Source organism: Phoca vitulina, unplaced genomic scaffold (genome assembly GCF_004348235.1).
Source record: "Phoca vitulina isolate PV1807 unplaced genomic scaffold, GSC_HSeal_1.0 scaffold22, whole genome shotgun sequence".
In the NCBI taxonomy this organism is placed as follows: Eukaryota; Metazoa; Chordata; class Mammalia; order Carnivora; family Phocidae; genus Phoca; species Phoca vitulina.
In genome coordinates this window covers 28,314,991-28,336,724 of record NW_022589725.1, presented here as the reverse complement: position 1 = coordinate 28,336,724, position 21,734 = coordinate 28,314,991, and the positions used below count along the sequence as shown (strand labels likewise).

Here is a 21,734-nt window from a genome sequence, read left to right as displayed (position 1 = left end):
TATACAGATAATCTTGAAATCATCTTCTTTGTGTGTCTTCAACAGAGAAACTCCTAAAAGTATGGTGGAGTATCTCATATCTCATTTTAGAGTTGGTTAGATAGCTAGCTGATTCTAGACTTAAGAGGAGCAAAATGACATTTAATTTGGTATAGTGAGCACCTTTCCTATAAATCTTAGATAATTTTTAATATTCATTACTGTGGCAATGAATATTTAGTCTATCCAATGACCTGGGGTTAATCTGACTTTTAAATTACGAACCAACTTTGTGTTAAATGAAACACGGAATGCTGGATAAATTATTTTTTGAATTCATTCTTCACAGCCATTTCACCTGCTGATGTCAATTACGGAGAAACCCTAAGTACTCTTCGCTATGCAAATAGAGCCAAAAACATCATCAACAAGCCTACTATTAATGAGGACGCCAACGTCAAACTCATCCGTGAGCTGCGTGCTGAAATAGCCAGACTGAAAACACTGCTCGCTCAAGGGAATCAGGTTGGGTTTTTCTGAGATTTATGGATAATTTTCTTTGAGTAATGACATCTATTTCTAGATCTTAATGAGACAATTATCTCACTTGTTGTATTGATTTGAGTAAATAAGTGCTAAGTAAAGCTTTGAATGAGTTAGCCAGTCTCTCCTTTACATTACCCTCCCATTGGCCTTTGCATTCATTATGTGCTCCATGTGGAAGATTTTATCCACTAAACCTGAAATGATTAACTATCTAATAGTTATCAATTATGGATGGAAACTTAGCATGCAGTAGGATTAGCAGCATAATCTCCATTAGTGGAAGGAAATTGAGGTGCTTGGAGTAATATTTAAAATTCTACCCATGCATTTTATGACTTGAAAATGTATTTTAACAGAATGAAAGACTTGTTTGAAGACCTTTCCAAATCTATTTTGTACTGCCCATTGCAGAGGTGGTTATGTGATATAGTGACATGTGTGACAAGCCTGTGGCTGGCTGACATGGCGTCCCTGAGGCCTTGCTTGATTGTCAGAATGGCCTCACTTCAGGTTTTTTTGGGATTCTAGTGAAGGGGCTTTGTCCTTTTGTTTTTTTCACAGTGACCTTATCTTAGTAGTGTGCACAAAGAGTTACATTTTGAGATGAGCAGCGTGAATTAGGTTCTATAGGTTTTAGATGCTGTTGTGAAGAAAGGCCACCTTGAAAGAAAATCAGGGATAGCTTTTTAAAATATTCAACTTAGATTCAAGTTAGAAATAAACAAAGATCCGTTTCTTTCCATTTTCTTAACCCGTAAATGGATGTCTTAAGTGTATCATTAAAAAAAATGCTTTTCTTTAAAAGCAGAGTGCTCTCTCTAGAACAGCTTTTCATCTAGGAATATATGGCCCTTGAAGCCTTTGACATACTGTAAGTGGTTTGGCCCCTGAAACTATCAGCAGGATGAAAACCTCACTGAGTTTCCTGTGTCCTGGAATACACCTGACAGTTCTTTCCCATACAATGGCAGACGACAGTGGAATAGGAATTGTTCATTGCACTTAGAAATATCTCCATGTATATTTTATGTTTTGATGTGGACCTTTCCTGTGTGTGAAAGGAAGTTGCCAGAATGAATGATCCAGCTCTATGTGATGTCAGGCTCTAACTTATGACATGAATCATGATAGTCATTTTAATTCATACACTATGTTATTGGGATCTTTTTTTCAGTGTTATTAAAACGTTACTTATCTGAGGTGAACATTTAAGGGTGATTTGATAGGATCACCCAAACTATTATATGTGAAGGAAAGTATTTGGAAAATTCTTGATGGAACTTGTTGTACTTAATGGTTTACTAAGTTATGGGAATGAAGGAAAAAAAAAGACCAGCCTTTTTTAAATTAAACTGAGGAAATCCTTGAAGGGAGCCTTATTATATGGACAGAAAACTTTAATTTATTAAAACTTTTACATACTCTATCTGAGGAATGTCTTCAGAGGTATTGTGTGTGCCAGTTGCCTTTTATCTTCTTTCATGACCAAATTATTAAAGGAGTATTTTTGTTGCAGTGGTTTTGAGGGTGAGGATGGAAAAGATAGTTAAGTCTATTTTAGAGTGCATTGAAGATAAAATTCTTTGTTAAACCTAATACATTATAATAAAAACAGAAGTCCCAATTTAAAATAATTTATTATACTATGAAACTATAAATTATTGTGAGACAATACAGGCTTATCCTAAATTAATTAAATTTGTGATGCTCAATAAAATAAGCGGGTGTACTTAAGTGCCCATTAAAAATCTCTGTATAATTTTTTCTGATGACATTGCTCTATTCCTACAATATTCCAAATGCTACCATGGTTCATTGAGAATGTTATTCAAATCAAAGTTCTATTATTTGGTTAAGGACAGCTAAATAAAAATCAACTCCTCCTTTTAATAAGTTTATGTATTTGCCAATGCAAAATGTGATGTGCATCAGAGTTTCAAAAGCACAACGTAAATAAAGCACAAGAATCGAACATGTATTTGCTTACTACATAGAGATATACAGATATATATGTAGTAGTTTGTATATACATATATATGTTTGAACTCTTTATTGAAGAATTGCGTATGTACAGGAAAATTACATATTGTAAGAATCCAAATCAGTGAATTTTTGCAAGCTGAATCCATCCATCTAACCTGCACACACATGAAGGAACAGAAATTTACCAACCCCCTGGAAGGCCCCCTTGATGTCCCCTTTCCAGGTGCTACCTGCCATTTCCTTCAAGAGTAACCATTACCCTGACTTCTGAGGGCATAGATTAAGTTTTACTGTTGCCAGTTTTTCTTTATATAAATGGAGTCATGCAGTATATACTCTTTTGATCTCATTTCTTTCATTCAATGTTGTGTTTGTGAGGTTGATCCACGTTGTTGCATGTAGTTATAGATCTGTTCATTCTCACTGCTGTATTGAATGCCATCGTACACATATGTCCCAGCTCATTTATGCATTCTAATTTTGATGGGCATTTGGGGAGTTTCCTTTCTGGGGCTCTTAGTGCTGCTATTGACTCTCTTCTCCATGTCTTTTAGTGAATGTATGGATGCATTTCTGCTAGGTTTACACCTAAGAGTGGAGTTGGTGGGTCAGAAGGTGTACATGTGTTAAGTTTTAGCAAATGCTGCCAGACAATTTTTTAAAGAGCCTCTACCAGGTGAGATTCCACCATCAGTGTATGAAAGTGCCAGCTCTAGTTGCTGCAGGCCTCCAGCCACACAAATGGGATTGTCCATTGCTCATTGTAACCATCCAATGGCTGCAGAGTTGTGTTACAGAGGACTTTAGTTTGCACTTCTCAGATGGTTAATGAAGTCAAGCATTTTGATCGCTTGTCTTTTCAAGTGTTCTCTTTTGTTATATTTAAAGCATATTTTCAGACTTCTGCTTTGAATCTGGCAGAGAGAATGTCAGTGAACTCCTTTTCTCTTGAATGTATCTGGAGATGAGAAAATTAAACAATATAGAAATGAAATAAGCCAGAAAAGTCAGGAGGCAAAGCAAGACAAGAAGAGAAGATGGAAGTAGAATGAATTTCTCATTTGTGTAGCTGGAGTCACAGAGAAACTTTAAATGATAGCTAGATAATAGAAATGTCATCACGTGCAAACTTTTAAGATAGACACATCTCCGAGAGGGTCACAGAGTAAAACTGTTACATGATGTTTGTAAGACTGAGCACAGGCCCACTTGGTAATTCAAAGGGGAAAGAAAGGAGGTACGAAAACAGCATTATGTTGTTTTTACATTTTATGTATATTATGTATTCCTAGAAAAAGCACTTTATTACAGCAAAGAGTGAAATTCATAATTAAAATCAAACATGATGTCAGCTTTTATAAAGGGAAAAAAAACAAAAAACAACCAAAGACACTATAGGAAATAGCAGGAGACAGAGCCAAACATATTTGCCACAGGGAACCATAACTCCTCTTTCTCATTTCATGAGAGCTCACATAGACCAAGGTAAGGAAGAACATAGCATATTTACATGACACCATAAAAATTTGCTGTAATCAGTACAAACTAGGAAAAGAAGATTGCCACTTTCTTTATTATGAAAAGAGCTTCTATTAAAAAGATAAGATAGGGGCACCTGGGTGGCTCAGTCAGTTAAGAGTCTGCCTTTGAAGCAGGTCACGATCCTGGGGTCCTGGGATCAAGCCCATTTCAGGCTCCCTGCTCAGCGGGGAGCCTGCTTCTCCCTCTGCTCTTCCCCCTCCCGTTTGTGCTTGCTTATTCTCTCTCTCTCTTAAATAAAATATTAAAAAAAGATGAAAGATCACAAGCTGATAGAAAAGTGAACAAAGAATATGAGCACAGTTCACAGAAAAAAGTTTCAGATGGTTCCTAATCTATGAAAATATGCTCAGTGTCCCTTAAAATACAATAAATGCAAATACTAAGACTAGTGAAATGAATATATATATATGAAAATGGGCACATCGACAAATAGTCATTAAGCTGTGTATTTTACTGCATGTAAATTACACCTCAAAATTCTTAGAAAACCTATCAGATGGGCACAGATGACAGTGCTTGATTGCAGCGTACGTTGGCAAGGGCGGGAGGCAGCAGGTGCTTGTCCATGTGGTTAGGGGAGTTGAAACCACTGCAGTTTTGATGTAGTAGAATTGGTTTAACACATGTACTTCATATGAATATTATTTAATCCTGAACATTTTTCTTCTAAATGGACACCGTGCAAAGAGTAGTTTAATTGAAAATGGTTTAGTTTTACCAAATATTTCTTTTAAAAGGACTCAGGTAGGATTTCCAAAAGGTGTGGTGGTCATGATAGCCTGCATGCTTGTGTTCAGTCTGATTATCTGCTGAGTAGTCGATGTGGTAGGAATGTTTCAGCTTTGAGTAGAGATGAAAGATCCCAAGAGTGGAGTCTGTAAAATTAGCCATGTTATAAAGGGGTTGCTAATTGTTTTGAAAATTGTCAACTATATATACACAGTGCAGTCATAATAACACCTGGCACTTGCATTTCTTCACTGGCAGCTATTTGTCAATAGAAGAATTGCATCTGGATTAGGATGAACTATATATAACTGTAGATGTGTGCGGGAAGCCACAGCTTTGGGTTTCCCTGAGTGCAGTGACCCTGGTAACTGGGTGTGTCTCTTGCGGACCTTGGAGGTTATGCCTGTAAGGGAGATGTTGCCTCCTGGGGGGGGTGGGGCTTCTAAGCCAGGGTGAGCCCCCCACATGCGGGTTTGAATCTCAACCCTTCAAGAGGGCCAAAGACAGTAGCTCCTGACAGCTGTGAGGACTGTTGCAGAGACTTCACGAGGACCTTGCCGTCCTGTCGTTAGCTCTGCTGTCTGCTGAGTAGACAGAGGCTGAGTGTGGCCCCTGGTAGTCTTGTTAGCCTGAATGTAGAACTGAGCCTAAGAAGATCACCTTGTGGCTGTTGCATTCATTTGAATAGAAATTGAAAAGTAAATAATAATGAAAAAATGCTACAGTCTCTGAGGAGGACAACTTTGGCAATTAAAAAAAAAAATCATACATATAAATGACTCACAAATTCCCTTCGAGGAACTTATATCCACACAGCTACGTACATGGTAGGCAACTGGTACAGGATAGTCATTTATAGCATTGCTGGTAAAACAGAAGATTAGAAAAAACCTGCATTTCCATTAAGAGGAAAGTACTAACAAATTATGGAATATCCATATAGTGGGGCACTGTACAGTGCATTGGAATTGTTCAAAAAGAACGAAGTGGATTTATTTGTACTGGATTTTCTCCAAGATATATTGTTGAGTGAAAATGGCACTATTCAGAATAGTATTCATGCTATTTGTTTAAAAAACAACAAAAATATGCTTGCATACGACCAGAAAAACTGCAGGTTTACACAGCTTATTGGGTAAGACTGGTTGCCCGTGGGATGGGGAGGGAGGAAGACCCTCTCTCTTTCCTTTTATTTGAGTCTAGTTGACACCCAGTGTTACATTAGTTTCCGGTGTACAACAGAGTGATTCAGCTTCTCTACATGCTCACCGCAAGTGTAGCCACCATCTGTCACCATACAATGCTATTACAGTACCACTGACTACATGCTCTCATCTGTACCTTTTCTGAGACCCCTTTCTTTTATTTCTGATGACATCCTAGGGGGGAGTACTCGGTCCCTGCCTCTCAGATTATGAGTTCCGAACATAGTCAGAGCCGCTGTGTGCCCCACCCGGCTCCCTTTGCCTCTCCTGTCTCTCTCTGCCTTGTCCCATTTCTAACCTGATTTTGGTGTCCTGTCATTCTCATGTCAATCTTTACACCTTTGCAACATGGATAAAGAAATGGATTGTGGTGTAGCCGTACCATACGTGGAGTAGAACCCAGCAGTGAAAATAAATGAGTTTCATTTGCATATGTCAACATGTGTAAATCCTAGAAGCCTGTGGTTGAGCAAGACTTATACTTCTTTTTGAATTTTTACATTGTGCTTATTCAAAACAGATGAATCCTTTCAGATCTAGGGATTTAGGTTGTGTTTGATTTTGGCAGAATGTCAGCATGTTACATGTTTGTCTTTTCCCTTCGCTTTACTGATTTGTATTGCAAATGTAGGTTTTAGGATGCCATGGTTTTGAATATTATGAGATATGTACCCCATCAATTAAAGACTTAGTGATGAATGACACTTTTTGGGGGGTTGTGGAACAATACATTTTACCTCTTCCTAATAGTTTATTTGGCAGTTTTTGATAGTTTATCAATCATGGATAAATCCTTCCTGTAGATAATTGCTGTTTAATAATTACAGTTCTCTTTTATGGCTTAAATTGTAGATTGCCCTCTTAGACTCTCCCACAGCCTTAAGTATGGAGGAAAAACTTCAGCAGAATGAAGCAAGAGTAAGTGATAACTCAACTTGTTATTTTTTTAAATCCTAACTTTTGCTGTTATTTTAAGTGCCTGCTTTTTGGTACTTGCTCTTCAAAACTCATTTTCCTTCTTCATTTCACTTAATGCTCCCTCTGCCCCACCCCATTTTTAAAGAAGCACAATAGGGGCGCCTGGGTGGCTCAGTCAGTTAAGCATTTGACTTCAGCTCAGGTCGTGAGATCTCAGGGACCTGGGATCCAGCCAGAGCCCCGCTCTCCTCTCCAGCTCTGTGCTTAGCAGGGAGTCTCCTTCTCCCTCTGCCCCTCCTCCCCGCTTGTGCTTGCTCTCTCTCAAATAAAATATTTTAAAAAAAGCACAATAGTCGACTTTTTATATATCTTATCACATTCTCTGTGACTTATTAAATGTCTGGTACATGATAGTTAACTGCAATTGAAATTCACACACAGGCTGTATTCTTGAAGCAGCGAGGCTGCTGGGTCCTTCAGAGCAGACGGGAGCCTTGGGTCAAGGAGGCTATGTTCAGCATTCATGAAGCAGCGGTGGTCTCCACAGCTTCACTACAGCTGAAGCATGACCACCGTTTAGTTTTTTGTCATCCTTTTACTTTGTTTCTGGTGGGAAGTGCGGCCCTTGGCAGATCTCTGAATACTCCAGGTAGATGCTTAGTTTCCCTTAAGTTAGAGAGTTGAGGCAGGAAGAGCGAGTGGCAGGGAGTGCCTGGCAGACAGGGCAGCTCTGGAGATGTCGTGGCCCCGACGTTTCATGGCTGACCTGATTCTGTACTGTTTTTGTTTTTTTGTTTTTTGTGTTTTTTTTAAAGATTTTATTTATTTGACAGCGAGATATAGCGAGAGAGGGAACACAAGCAGGGGGAGTGGGAGAGGGAGAAGCAGGCTTCCCGCGGAGCAGGGAGCCCGATGTGGGGCTCGATCCCAGAACCCTGGGATCATGACCTGAGCCGAAGGCAGACGCTTAACGACTGAGCCACCCAGGTGCCCCTGTACTGTTTTTGTTTTTTAAAAAAATACTCCTCTGTGGAAAGAAAAACAGGCATTGAGAACATTTTTGGGATTGGATTTTGTTCACTGTGCCGAATGGTTAAAACAGAGAGAGAAAGAAAATTGGATTCTGTTGGTAAGCTCTTCAAGAATACACAATATTGAAAATATAAATTGGGTTTTAGTTAGGAACTTGTTGACACTTCCCTAGATAATTATGCTGATGAATTAGCAGATAATAGCATTAGTAAAAACATTAGTTTCTTAATCCGAATTTTTCTCATGAAATTTTATGTTTTAGTACTCAAATTCTAATTTTGAGTGCTTTGAAATGTCCAGATATAGTCTTAAATTATTTCTTAATAATCATTTTCAGGAATACCTAGCAAGTTAATAGAGACCAATAAACATTTTAATTTAAATGCATTACACATGCTGTGACAGAAATGACTACCTATCTCATTCATAACAATTTGTAAGTTTAATCTAGTTTTTTTGCTGACCTTTTACAATCATTTGCTATCTGCTTGGCCGCAAATCTTACCGCCTGATCATTTGTTAGAGGTGGTATCCCACGCTTGTCTATTTTATAAATGAAGATTATTTGCTTTAAATTCAATAGTAAAATCAACTCAAGGCATACTTAACAATTTGTTTAAAGCTAGAATTATTTGATTGAATTGGAAAAGGATTGACTGGCTTGTCGTTTCTTCAGTGAGAGCAAACCTGTCGGTGAAATGCAGAAGCATTTACTGTTGAATGCTGTGTTTCTCAGATAAATTGCCAGTGAGAATCTGTTAACTGATTATTATCATAAATTGGTAAATTCCATACACCAGTCTTTTCTTCTCCTATAGGGAGAGAAGGCATAAGACTATTCCCTCTCTGAAAGCTTCTCCAAAACAAACCCTGATAGCCACGTGGCTTTAATTGCTATCATTAGAGACTGAGGTTGGCATCACTCAGGGGATGGAAGACCGGAGCATGCGTGCAGCCCCAGGCCATAAAGACAGTCTTCGCAAACCATTAAAAACACACAAAAAGCAAAGCTAGAGAGGGTTGGTCCTGTGTTTCTTATTTATTTATTTTTAACCAAGAAGATAATGGATTTTGACTTTACTAACTAGTAAAATGAGGAGATACGATTTTAACTTAGTCCAGCCCTACTTGGGGTAAATGGAGTAAAATGAATGACCACTGAACGATTGGGTATAGGTGGGTTAGGTATGTTTTGGTTTTCTTCTTGGGTAAGCTGTCGCTCTGGTTTCTCCACCTCTTGTCAGTCACAAAGGCTTTCTGTCAGGGAGGCTTCTGACATGAATGCCCTTTCCAGTTATCATACTCAGTGGCTTGCAGGAAGTGTTCCTCTTGGAAGAAAGTGTGCAGCAGGTGTATTCAGGCATGCACTTTGGTCTGGTTAAGTAAGCTAACTTCTCAGTGAGAAGAGCAGTAGGTTCAGGTGGGATAAGAGTGCGGAGGTGGCAGAGGTGCTAAATTAGAGGAGGAGAAAGGCTTTCAAGGACAGAGTGTCCTCTGTCCAATCATGTCATTACCCACCCCCCCACCCCCATTACTCTGTTTTAGCTTCAGGGATATTCCTTTTTACAGGACACATTCTTTTTTTTTTCTACCTATCACTGAGTTACTTACTAGAATGACTTACTAGGACCATTTAAAAAGTTTTATGGAACCAGCAGAATATTTTCATTAAGTTTGAGAAGCAGTTTCCAACTGTGCTGTGTTCAACAATTGGGAATGTTTTCTCCCCTGAGTTATAGCAGACTGGAAAGAAGCTGATTTTTATCAAAAGGTTTTTGCTTTTACTAAAAGTTAATTAAAGAGCTACCTTTTTTTTAAAGATGGAATGAGATTTATAAACCCTATTAATTAGCTAGAAAAGCAGATTATCTCTTAAAGAAAACTGCAGCATCCAAGGTGATTTAATTGCCACATCTAATTAGAAAAATAAATCACTATTTTTTAGAACCTAAAGTATAAATTAGAAAAAGTAACCCATTTAATGGGACATTGTCATCCTTGTCATTTTTGGTTAATATCCAAGGAAGCAGCTTTTATTTAAGTATACCATGAAAAAAGAGTGTTGTAAAACTCTAGGCAACTTGACAAATTTTTTTCCTTTTCTTTCCTTTGCCTTAATGTAGGTTGTAGGATGAGATCAGCTTGTTTGATTTATCCTTGGTAATGGTTCTTTAAGGGATTGAAATTGCTATCTAATTAAAATATATCGTACATCCTTTCATAAGCTCTAAGAGTTTGGAAACTTTCTAGAAGAAAATCACAATAATTTTCTTATGGAGCAATCATACATGTGTGTTTTTCCTTTTAGGTTCAAGAATTGACCAAGGAATGGACAAATAAGTGGAATGAAACCCAAAATATTTTGAAAGTAAGGACTGTAATAAGGTGCCTTAATCTTATTATCTTGGTTTAAATAGGTAAAACGTTTTTTTCTTTCTCCCTCAAATATGGCTATTATGGCTTTGCTTAAGGTGAGATCGGTGACTTTTGGGGGATTGGGGTTCTGGTTTGATTTTGAAGAAATGGAAATGTAGCTATGAGATATTAAAGCTCTGTGTATTTTAACATGTAGAGGGGATGCTGATACTTCTGTTTCCACTTGTTGGAGTTTTTCCATTTTTGACTCAGCACGTATTAAACTCACCTTAATATTCAAGGGCATCCTTCCTGCCTTTGTTAAACCCAGTGTAAAAGTGGTATGTTAGATGAGAAAAAAAAAAAAAAATATGTTCCATGGCAGTATTGTAGAATATGCATGCATTAGCATGGCTAGATTTCAGAAATTTCTGAACTAGTAGTTTCCTATTGGAATTTTGATCTGTGTGTCTCAAGGGCTAGACAGAGATGGTCTGCCTGTTTGGCGAGGCTCATCGTGAAAGGTGTCACCAGTGGCCTCCAGTTTTCATCCTCAAAATGCTTCAAAATACGTATTTCTTCATGTTCCCAGTTTTTGCTGGGTTGGCAGGAAACCTGAGTCTTCTGTTGAGGGTCAGCCATGCCAGGTTTGAGGTTCAGACCTGAATATAAGCTTTGATAGTGTCTGACCTCACCCACGAGAGTAGGTGATTCAGAGACCACTGAATCCTGGGTTTGTTTTTTAGGCCTATTTAGGCAAAACTTCCCCAGACGAGTGAAGTCTCCTCTACCATTAGCAAGCCCTGCAATTCCATTAGCAAGGCTGGATAGATGAAGTTTAGCTGCGTGTCTTGGCAGAACCCTAACTTGGATCCCCTGTACATGAAAACGGGGCACACACTTAACTGTGTCATGGGGGCAAGCTCCTGAAGGGCCTGGATTGGCCAGTTCTGTGTCTAACAGCTCTGAGAGGGGTCATACTGTGTTCAGTTCTCCATGTGCCATTTAGGTGGCTTGGCCTGCTCTTGGGCTTGAAAAGACTGTTTCTCGTGAGGTGGGATGTTGTGCTGTGCTTCTCAGCGTGGGTGGGTTGGTCATGATGGTCTGCGAGATGATACTTCCAGTTACAGAAAGCACTGCCCTAAGTGAGGGGTCCTGAGTCCAGACTTTCTTTTCTCCCCTCCTGGTTCTGGTGATAGGGTCGTATTATTTTGAGGTACTTCCTCAGCGTTTCCTGTGTCTAGAGATTTTTGTGCAGGAAACCGAGCCAGGACCTCACTCGCATTTCAGGGTAGTCAGGTGTGGAATAAACACCCCCCGAGACATGGGTAGTTTTCATCCTGCGGCGGCATCAGCTCTCAGAAAGAGTGCCGCCTCCCCTGACTGTAAAGCCCATGTCGTTTGACCTTTCATGGCACAGTGTACGCTCTCCTCGGTAAATCTGCAAAGAGAGAGGATGGAAATCTCTTCCAGTTAAGGAAGAGAGAAACCAAATAGTTAGCTCTGAAAATCAGTGCCAGTCAGCACGGGCGGCAGCGCACCAGAACCTTGAACACTCGAGCCTCGCCCTTCTGCCGTGGGCTCTGTGGGTCCCTGTGGGTCCCTGGAGGAGGGGTTTTGTGGCAGCTCCGCGGAGGGATCCTTCCTCAGAGCCGCCATGATGAACCCGTCAGCTCCTTTGTTAGGCTTTTCCTCCTAAGGTGATTCTGGGCCCTGAAGCTACGTCGTCCTGCAATTCCATTATTCATACATCTTTTTATTTTTATTTTTTTAAAAAACTTTTCAGATGAGAAGAGTGGAAATGTGATGTGTGCTAGGTGGGAAAGGTTACGAGAAAGGCTAATGATATTTCACATTTTTCTGTCTCTTGCTCTTGCAAGCCCATTTTGGATTTCTCTGCTGGTATTTGAGTTTTAAATCTGTAGTCGTTTTCTGCTCACGTTTGATATTTTAAGGGCTGTCTTCCTCTCTTATTGGAAGACAGTGCCTGAGGCCTGAGGTGAAGAAAAAAAAAAAAGGCAGCTGCTCAAATGCTGTTTTTGAAAACATTCTTTGGAAATTGATGAGGGAAAGGGAGTGTTATCCAATGAGTTTGTATCTGTGTGGTTTATGAAATCCTTTCCCGTGTTTCTTTTGTCGGACTGTTCCCTCAATCAGCTTTTGCTCCAGTGATGCTGTATAGAATCCACTCCAACCCAGTGGCTTAAAACAGCATTTTCCCTCATGCATGTACAGGTTGGCTGGGGGTTGGCTGGGTGAGTCTGCTTTGGCTGGGCTCCAGTCCAGGCTGTGGGTGGGTTCCAGGTCTGCTCCACATGTCTCTCATCCTCTTGGACCAGCTGTTGTCTGGAGCATGCTCTTCTCATGGTCTTGGCCAAGGTACTAGCAGGCAGGCCTAGCTGTGCAAGCACGTTTCAATATTTTGTTTGTACCGTGCCTTCTAGCATCATGTTGACCAAAGCAGGTCACTTGGCTGAACTGAAAATCAAGGGGGAAAGAAGTACACTTCATTCACAACAAGGTGATGCCAACGGTGTAAATGTACAACCTGCTTTGAGATCAGTGGTTTAATTTACACACACCCATGTTAAAATGTGAGTCTTCAAATTTTGGGAACTTGCTCTTCCAGAGAATTTGCACATTTTGTAGGGACCAGCCCAGTGAACCAGTGAGTTCCCAGGATTATGTTCATTGTCAGGACCTAGTTGTTGACTCTGCCCATTTGCCAGTTGTCCTTTTCAAGCCCCCAGTTCTGAACATCCAAGGAGAGACCTTTGGGGAGAAGAATGAAGAGAGTTAAAATATCCAGGGGATTGAAGGGAGAGGAGAGAGCTGATTCGGTGTTTGTTGGCACTGTGACTGCCTGCCTTGTTGCTTTTTCTTGTCTAAGTGTATCGGCGATTCGTTTCAGAGGAAACCATGGGTATTGTTTGAAGAGAGGACTAAGGAGAGGAGCATAACCCACCTTCTCAGTCATCAGAATGATCTTCTTTGTCGGTGTTGAGCCGTCTATGCCATATGCTTGTATCTCCTCCTTCAGTTTTGAGACCCAGGATTAGTCTATCAGCATATATCATGCAGAGTTGCTTCTGGAATATATGGGAGACCCCTCTCATGCAGGGGTAGGAGTCTCAGTGTGTAAGGCAAAGGTCCCTTAGTGGCAGAATTACACTTGGAAATCCCTTCATTTCCCTGGAAATCGCTAGATCCTGAGCTCCTGGATGCTCACAAGCCAAGGAGTAACTTTGTTCCCTTCTTTTAATTTGGTCTGTAGCTTCCCTTGCTCTGGATGAGTGATCCAAGATCCTCTTGTGTGGGGATGGAGGGAGAGTGGAAGGCTGCTGGCCACATTCGTGCTCTAAGATAGGGTGATGGCTGTTTAGAGCCAGGCTTGTGGCACCATGGTGACAATGGCAGAGCCTCAGGTTTTGAACTGTGGAACTCGGATCTCAGACTTCAGTTCTCTTTCTGACTCACTGGGTCATGACACTTACCCACAAATGTCTCATACCCTGGTTCCTAGCTTGGAAATCAGGGTGGATGGCAACCTCTTCCCTAGATCCAAGTTAACGGGCTAAGACATAATAAAGTCCTTGGATTTATTTTGAAAGCGGCTAATGAAGGTACAAAGTATGTTAATCTTAAGGAGGCCATTCTTGGGCAGTTAGGTAATGAAAGTTTTATTATCTTCCACAATGTACTCTGTATATCCACTCTCTTGCCCCTTAACCTGCCTTCCTTATTTTCATTAATCTTCATTTTCTGGAAATTAAAGTCCAGACTCCCAGAGGCAGCAGTCTCCTCAGTTCCCTGTTTACTTTGACAGTTCTCCCTGCCCCAGGACCCCTGGGATCCCACCTGCGCTGCCAGATGTCCTGCTGGTCCCTGTGCATACCTGCGCGTTGGGTCTCTTAGTGTTTCTTGGCCTTTGCCTGTGTTGCTCAACCATTCCAGATGCTTCCTTCCCCTTTCAAGACCTGTCAGAATCCACATGGAAGTGCTCTCTCTGGTCACACTTCTCCCCCACTTCCCAGTTGGAATGATTTTGTTCTCCTTGGGCCTTTATAGCGTTTGGTTTTACCTCTGTTGCAGCATCCATTATAATCTGAGGTTGGTGGCCTTGATTTCTCCCTCTGAACAGGAGCAGGGTCTGGGCAAGGACTGTCTCTTTATCATCCTGTGAGCTAGCTTCTGGAACTCTGCTTCTCACGGAACAGGCGTGCAGCAGAAACTTAAGTGCATTAAAGTAATATCAAGAAACAAAAACCAAGACCTTTATATTATTTTGCTAGGGTTGTCATACGAAACATCACAGACTGGGAGGGCTTAAACAGCAGAAATTTATTTTCTCACCATTCTGGAAACTAGAAGTCTGAGACCAAGGTGTCAGCAGGGTTGGTTTCCCCTGAGGCTTCTCCCTCTAGCGTGTGGTTGGTGTCCTTCTCTCTGTGTCCTCACATGGCCTTTTCTCAGTGTGCCTGCTCCGCTGGTCACCCTCTGTGTCCAAATCACCTCTTTTTATAAGGACATCAGGCAGATTGTACCCTAACTGCTTCATTTTAGTATAATTACCTCTTTGAAGGCCCTGTCTCCAAATACAGTTACATTCTGAGGTACTGGGGAGTAGGACTTCAGCAGCTGAATTTTAGGGGCACACAATTCAGCCCATAACGACCTGGAAGCATACAGATCTGATGGTGTGGTGGGAGAAGTAACACGGAGTGTTGTGCACACAGTGGTCTTGTTCCTATCTCTACCTTCCATCATATGTTCCTCATTCTTCTTTGAAAGGCTTACACGTGAGTGTGTGTTTTTTATTATGGGAAGGAATGTGGGTGGCTGCCTTCCTTTAGATTATGGTCCCATCCTTCATTTGGATCAATTCGCCATTCAAAGTGTGGCTCCTGGACCAGCAGCAGCACTGTCATCTGTGAGCTGGTCGAAGCTGCAGGCTCTCAGGCACCCCCGCAGATGCGCTCTGTCAGAATCTAAGATGCCCGGGTCTGCACCATTACATTTGAGGAAAGGTGGAACAGTCTTGGGCTTCTTTGCTCTCAGATCTCTTCTCCCCCATCTCCGGCTCTGCCCTGGGTCGTGGGGGACGGGCTCCCGGGGGCTGCCCTTTCTCGGGCTCCTTTGGGACTCTCTGGGAGATTGGAGCGAGAAAGCAGACCTCTCGCGCTCCAGCTTCTTGTGGCATCCACATGGCCCCTCCTGGGTGCTGTTCTGCCTGGTGACACAGCCCTGGCCTCACGCCTCTGTCCCTCCTGCCCACGAGTAATGCCGGTTCCTGCTGGTGTCAGTTTGTCGGTGGTCTCACCATCCCCAGTGGCTTTCAAGCTCCTCCTTTAGCCAAGTAACCAATTCCCTGCTTTAAAGCACCTGCGATAAAAGCCCTGAAGTAGTTTCTGGTTCATGGTTTGACCTGGTCTGGTACCAGAGTCCCACATCCCGGTCTCTTGCCATGCTGTGCCGGCTCCTGAGAGTCTGCGTTGACTCCTCTTTCTGACCTCTCTAGTCTCTTAGAATGCTGCCCCAATGTGTTTTTCATCCTGGCTGCATTTGTGTTAAACGGTGATAACTCTCCTGGGTCTTGGAACTTAACATGATAAATCCAGCATCTGTAAGCCTTGGGATCACTACCTTCCTGAGACCGCGGTATCAGTTCATTCCCCTTTTGCATAGCTTCGATATTGTGCCGACTGCTCAGCATTTGAAGTGGTTTGTAAAGTGCGTCCTTAATACCCCTCCCGTGTGCCTTTTGGCTTGGCTTTTTATGACTCCCATATGTTTTACTGCTGATAAATTTTTTCAAGTAACGAGTCCCCAAATGCTTTCTTTGTCCATTCCCACTCCCCCCACCACCACCCTTTACATACCTCTTTGGTTTGTCTGCTCAGTACACAGTTTGGTTTCTCTGTTCTCGCATTTCGTAAACGAATGAAAAAAATGCTCAAAGATATGTTGTCTGACTTCCAAATAACTCCTTGAATTCTGTGCTTCAAAATAAATCACAGTCAGTTTGGCCTGCAGCATAAAGCTCTCGAGTGTCTGACAGATGGCGAGGCAGAAGGGAGCGCTGACTCTGGGCCCGGGCTGTCCAGAGCCCACTGCAAAGTGCTGCCTGCAGCCCCGAGAACACTCTCTGTTTGAATCCCTCCAACACTGGCTACTCTTCCCATTTTTTTAATAAATAGGGTCTCTTCCTTCCTGAAATCATATCCTTTGATGACTCGGGGTCTGACTTGCTTTTGTGTTTTCATTGCCTCACACGGGACCTCTGACTGTGACTTGGCACCAGGGTGGGTTGGGGAGGAAGCGGGCGGCCCAGATGCAGAGGCTGCCGCTGGAGACACTTGCCCTTGAAAAGTGAGCTCGTTGTGTAAGTCGAACGAAAGGTGGTGTTGTTGATGTTGTTTTTTTCAGACATTAATTAAAGTTTTTTTTTTTCTTGCATGCAATAAGCAATGTTTGTTGAATTGAATTTGGGGGATGGAGCATATTTGAATCTATGTGATAGTGGGATCCTAATGCAGATGATTTAAGTTTAAATCGTGCTGGTGTCTTAATATTCCATGTCTGGGGAAGAGAAGAGGCAGGACATGACAGGCCCGTGGCAGAGCTCGGTAGCACTTTGATGGAAGAAAGTGTTTTACTCTTTCAGAATGTTTTGACTAATAAGAAATAGAGTAAAATCAAATTGGAATCCTTTCTTGGTTTAAGATTTTCTGAGCTTAAATTTCATGGGTAGGCTTACTTTAAACCAGCTGATTTCTGTTTTATGATAGAATCAGTCAACTGAACTTTTGTCTCTGGACGATTATGGCAACATATAAAAGATTTTTTTTTTTTTCCCTGGGCTGTCTGTGGTTTTCCATTTCATGGAGCCAATGTGTGTTGGGGAGTGTAATGGGTTTGGAAGCAGCACTAATAATTGGGGCTGTTGCTCAGCAGATTATGGCAGGCCTTTGGATTCCTGCTGCCCAGGGCACTGAATCCTCTGGTTTCTAGAAAACCTACAAACAAATCACAGGAGAGATGATGCTTTTTGTGGCCTTTGTCCCCTTTAGATGCAGTTAATCTTGACCTCTTCTTGGTACAAGAATTGAACCTGGGGGTAGCTTTAGGATAGAATTTTGTTTATGGACATCGATTTTGCCCAGATTTTGGATTAAGGAGGAGACATCTCTGTCAACCATGGGTCACCTTCCTTATTAGCAACTGTTTGGGCATTTGATGGTTCAAAATTCTGACCTCACACAGTCTCACATATTGTTTATAGCTTGTAATAGCATCTAAAAATACAGAGTGTTGTCTCTAGGGCTCATTTGGCTATGTGAAGATACTACATTGAATTTCCAAGTGTTCATCCAAGCAGAGATTGGCTGCAGTGGGAGTTTTAGAAGTCAGTGCTCTTTCCCCTTTGGTTTTCATTGTGAAAAGAGAGTCAGTCCAGCTAAGCCCCTGCTTATTAGTGCTGTCCATGTGCAGGTCATGCCTTTACGATCTCAGTAACTGCCATGTGAGTTTCATTTTTGTAAGTTTTAAAAACTTTATTTTCAAACTTTGGAAGCTTTTCGGTAAAGAAGGGATAAAAGGTGGTGAGCATTTTCTTTTGACATACCTGTATCCTAATAAACTAGGATTGCTGCCTATGTCAGTGAAGAAATTCTTAGTGTTACTGTGAATAAGAATATTCTCCCTGTAATGGCTTGCCTAGCTTGACTCATTTTATCTCTTCCGTCCATCTACCCACCACCTGTTTATCCATCCTCCATTCCTGTCCTCTCCTCTCTCCCTCCCTCATTCATTAAACATATGTTTATTGAGAGCATCTTATGTATTGACATAGACACCGGGTATAACCAATGAACAAACCAAACAAAAAAATCCTTGCCCTCATGGAGACTATTACATCCTAGTGCTAGAAGACTTTTTCCCCCCAGTTGGGCATTCTTTTGTAAATCTCCCATAACCTCTCTTCTCCTTTTAAAATAGATTTGTTGCGGTACCTGGGTAGCTCAGTCAGTTAAGCGTCTGACTCTTGGTTTCAGCGCAGGTCGTGATCTCACAGTTGTGGGATCGAGCCCCACATCAGGCTTTGTGCTCAGCGTGGAGTCTGCTTCTGATTCTCTCTCCCTCCCTCTCTCACGCAAATAAATAAATAAATAAATAAATACAATCGTTAAAAAAATAGATTTGTTGACAAAATAATATAGTCTTCTCTGATGTGTGATGCCGGAGGCCTCCGATTATGTAAACTACTATCTTACTTTTTCAGTTCTAGTATTTTATTAAGTTTACTTAAAAAGATAACTTACACTAAATGTATTAATATATCTGTCTATATTTATAGTGCTTTGAAAAGCCCCAAAAGCATAGAAAGCTTTCTTTTCTTTTTTTTTTTTTAAGGGAGAGAGAGAGAGCGCGTGTGGGGGAAGGGGTAGAGGGAGAGGGAGAAAGAATCTTAAGCAGGCTGCACACCCAGCACTTGAGCTTGACACAGGACTTGATCTCACAACCTTGAGATCATGACCTGAGCTGAAATGAAGACTTGGGCGCTTAACTAACTGAGCCAGCCGCATAGGAAGCATTTTTAAAATTGATATCCATTAGGATGTAAACTCCATGAGGATATAGTTTGTTTTGTTTGCTGCTGAGCAGGTCTGAACGCTGAATAAATGGAAGGCTAGAAAGGCCCCCCGTGGGGATATGTTACTAGAGAAGTTGTTTATGAATGAGTTCATTAATGTAGGCTCATTGTTCCTTTTGTTAGGTTATAAACTCCTTGAGGTCAGGGAACATGTTTGTTCATTTTTGTATCTCTCATAAATTCTAGTGCTTTATATACTAGTTCTTTATAACTAGGAAGTGTTCAGCGAATAGTGGTTGAACTCAGTCAACTGTGTTCTCCCATTTCTGAGAATGTTTCAGGACAAGTTTGAGGACTTTTGCTGCATAACAATCTTCCCTAAAACCTAGTGGCTTTAACAGACTTAGTATTTTCTATGATTTTGTGGTATAGGCTGGCTCAGCAGTTTCCCAGGATGATCCAGAATGGCTTCACTCACATGGCTGGTGGTTGGCTCAATGTGCATGATCTGGCCTTGTTTCTCTCATCCTTGGGCTTATTGATATGGTGGTCTCAAGGGAGGCTGAGCCCCAGTATCGAAGCATTTTTTCAAACCTTCACTTGTACTTCATTTGGTAATGTCTCCTTGGCCAAAGCTACTCATGCGGCTAAAACTAGGGTTAGGTGTGAGGGGATTACCCAATGGCGTGGGTTCAGGGTGAGCAGTGATTCTTTCCATTTTTGCAAAAAACCTGACCACAAGCATCTTTTTTCTCTGTTCTCCTTATCCTTTGCCTTACCAACCAGCCCCAATGATTTGTAACTGCGTTTGCATGTGTGAACGTGGATTTGGATTGGGGGTTGCAATAAAGATAAATTGAGAGAGCATTATAAGAACTTATTTGTCTCCCCCACTCTAATCTGCAGACTAATGTGGATGACTTCGTGTCTGTTTGAACAAAAGTCACCTACAAAACCCCCATGTGCAAAGCCCTTTATCTTTTTTAGTGCATTCACACGTACTATCTCATTGGCTCTTTCTTGATCTGAAGCAAGAGAAAAAAGATGTGATTGCACTTGACATAGTATGAAGTTGTTAATTTGTCAACCTTTCATGAAAGTTAGACTCTAGCTGTTAATTTCCATCAAACTGTGTGTTCTCCCTTTTCTAAAGTTCTCTTGCAACTGTTTTTTTTAAGACGAAGGACAAAGTAATACAGTTCATTGTTCTCTGAAATTGGGACTCGATAATTAATGGGGGGGACCACTGTCAACGCTACAGCACTGGAGGTTGACTGAAGAACTTGGCAGGGTCAGAGGCTAAGCAAGCGATTCCCAGAACCAGCTCTGATGCTGTTAATAATGCCAGGGCTACCATATTTTCCATGGCAGTTTTCATCTTGAAGGAACTGCCCATAAATAAAGGCAATGCAAGTATATGTTTGTTCTTACTTTTGAATAACGTTTCTGGAGCAAAAGGCTCAGAAATAAGTCAAATGCACCCTGTTAAATGTTGGAACCATGTGATAAATTATTTTGAATACATAGGGGATTTTCCTTCTGATCTTTTGCAGCGAGGCATGTGCGCTGATGGGCTCTTACTGCATATTTATTGCCACAGTCAGGGAGGAAAAGATTGCCTGGTCATATGAAAGTGTGCCTTATGTGCACCTGAACTCACTGGGTGTGCTAAAATGTAGGAACTTGGTTTTGTTGGCAGGGGCCTTAAAAAGTGACCATTTCATGGTACAGATCAGTTTATTGTTCATGTCACCCAGGAGCACATCTAACTTACCTTGGATGAATTCTAGCAGTTGTGGGTTTGGAGAGGAGTGCATGCTGGGGAGAGGTGGGAAGTAGGTGTGGAGTGAGGAGATGGCTTGCAGCCTGCCTCACCTAGAGACTTTTGCTTGTGCACTCTTCTGATCTGGGTCACGTTGACCTCTCCAATTCCCAGAACCTCACTGTAAGATGCAGACAATAATCATACCTATCACGTAAGGTGACAAATGAACACTTACAGAATGTTTTAGAGTGGTGTCCAGCACATAGTTAGCAGTGTAAGCATTACAGTAATGTTAACCATTTTTTATTTGTTTGGTTTTCTGGGAATCCATCCTCTTATATGTAAAACTGACAGTAGTAAATGTCCTCCCAACTGGGCAGAAAAAAAATTTACGTATATACGGAAGCTTTCAAAAGTATATAGTTTTATGCGGTTACGATGTGGAATTACTTCTAAGACATTTTATGGTGTGGCATTTTATGTTTGTTTATTTCAAGTAATAGAAAATCCAGTTCCAAACTTGCTTAAGTGGTAAAGTTTCAGCTCACAGAAGAGTATTGGTCTGGAGGTAGCATGGGATTAAGGCATGGTTTGATCAGGGCACTGGTTCTGGTTCTCTGGGATTGTTCTTTGTTTTGCCTTTTTGTTGTAATGACTTCATCCTCTCACACATTCTGCTCTTGGAATGGCAAAGCAATAGTAGCAATTACAGCTTTATATCCACCTACCACACCATCTAAATTCGAGGTGTCTGGGTTTCAGAGTTCCCAACAGAATTCTGAGCTTTGCACTGAGTGGTACATTTCTGAACCAATCCTTGGGGCCAGGGAGATACCCTGTGCTAACTGGCCTTGGCTTGGGTTATCTAAATCACTTTGATAAGGGAATGGGTGACCCTGATTGGTTGAGATGAACCGGGGCCCACCTTGGGAGCTGGGGTGAGGTCAAGACACAGCTGCTATGCACTGTACAGTGGGGGGGAGTGGGTGAGTCTTGGTGACACCAAGGGTGTCACTTACTGGGGTGTAAGGTATCTTCAGTGCGAACAAGAGATGCAAGGTAGCTGAAACATTTTTTTTATTTCTTA

At 41.4% G+C, this 21,734-nt stretch overlaps 1 protein-coding gene across 6 annotated transcripts in view; it reads left to right on the top strand.

The window, feature by feature from the left end:
• Positions 1-21,734, top strand: part of KIF16B (kinesin family member 16B) — a 298,817-nt gene that overhangs the window by 62,120 nt on the left and 214,963 nt on the right. For all 6 annotated transcript variants that reach the window (XR_004301248.1, XM_032419796.1, XM_032419797.1 and 3 more), the window contains 3 exons: positions 329-504; positions 6,837-6,902; positions 10,243-10,302. Coding sequence is in view for 5 of the 6 variants with exons in the window: in XM_032419796.1 (XP_032275687.1) it covers positions 329-504; positions 6,837-6,902; positions 10,243-10,302 (302 nt within the window). In the remaining variant the exon portion in view is untranslated. The remainder of the gene's footprint in view (positions 1-328; positions 505-6,836; positions 6,903-10,242; positions 10,303-21,734) is intronic.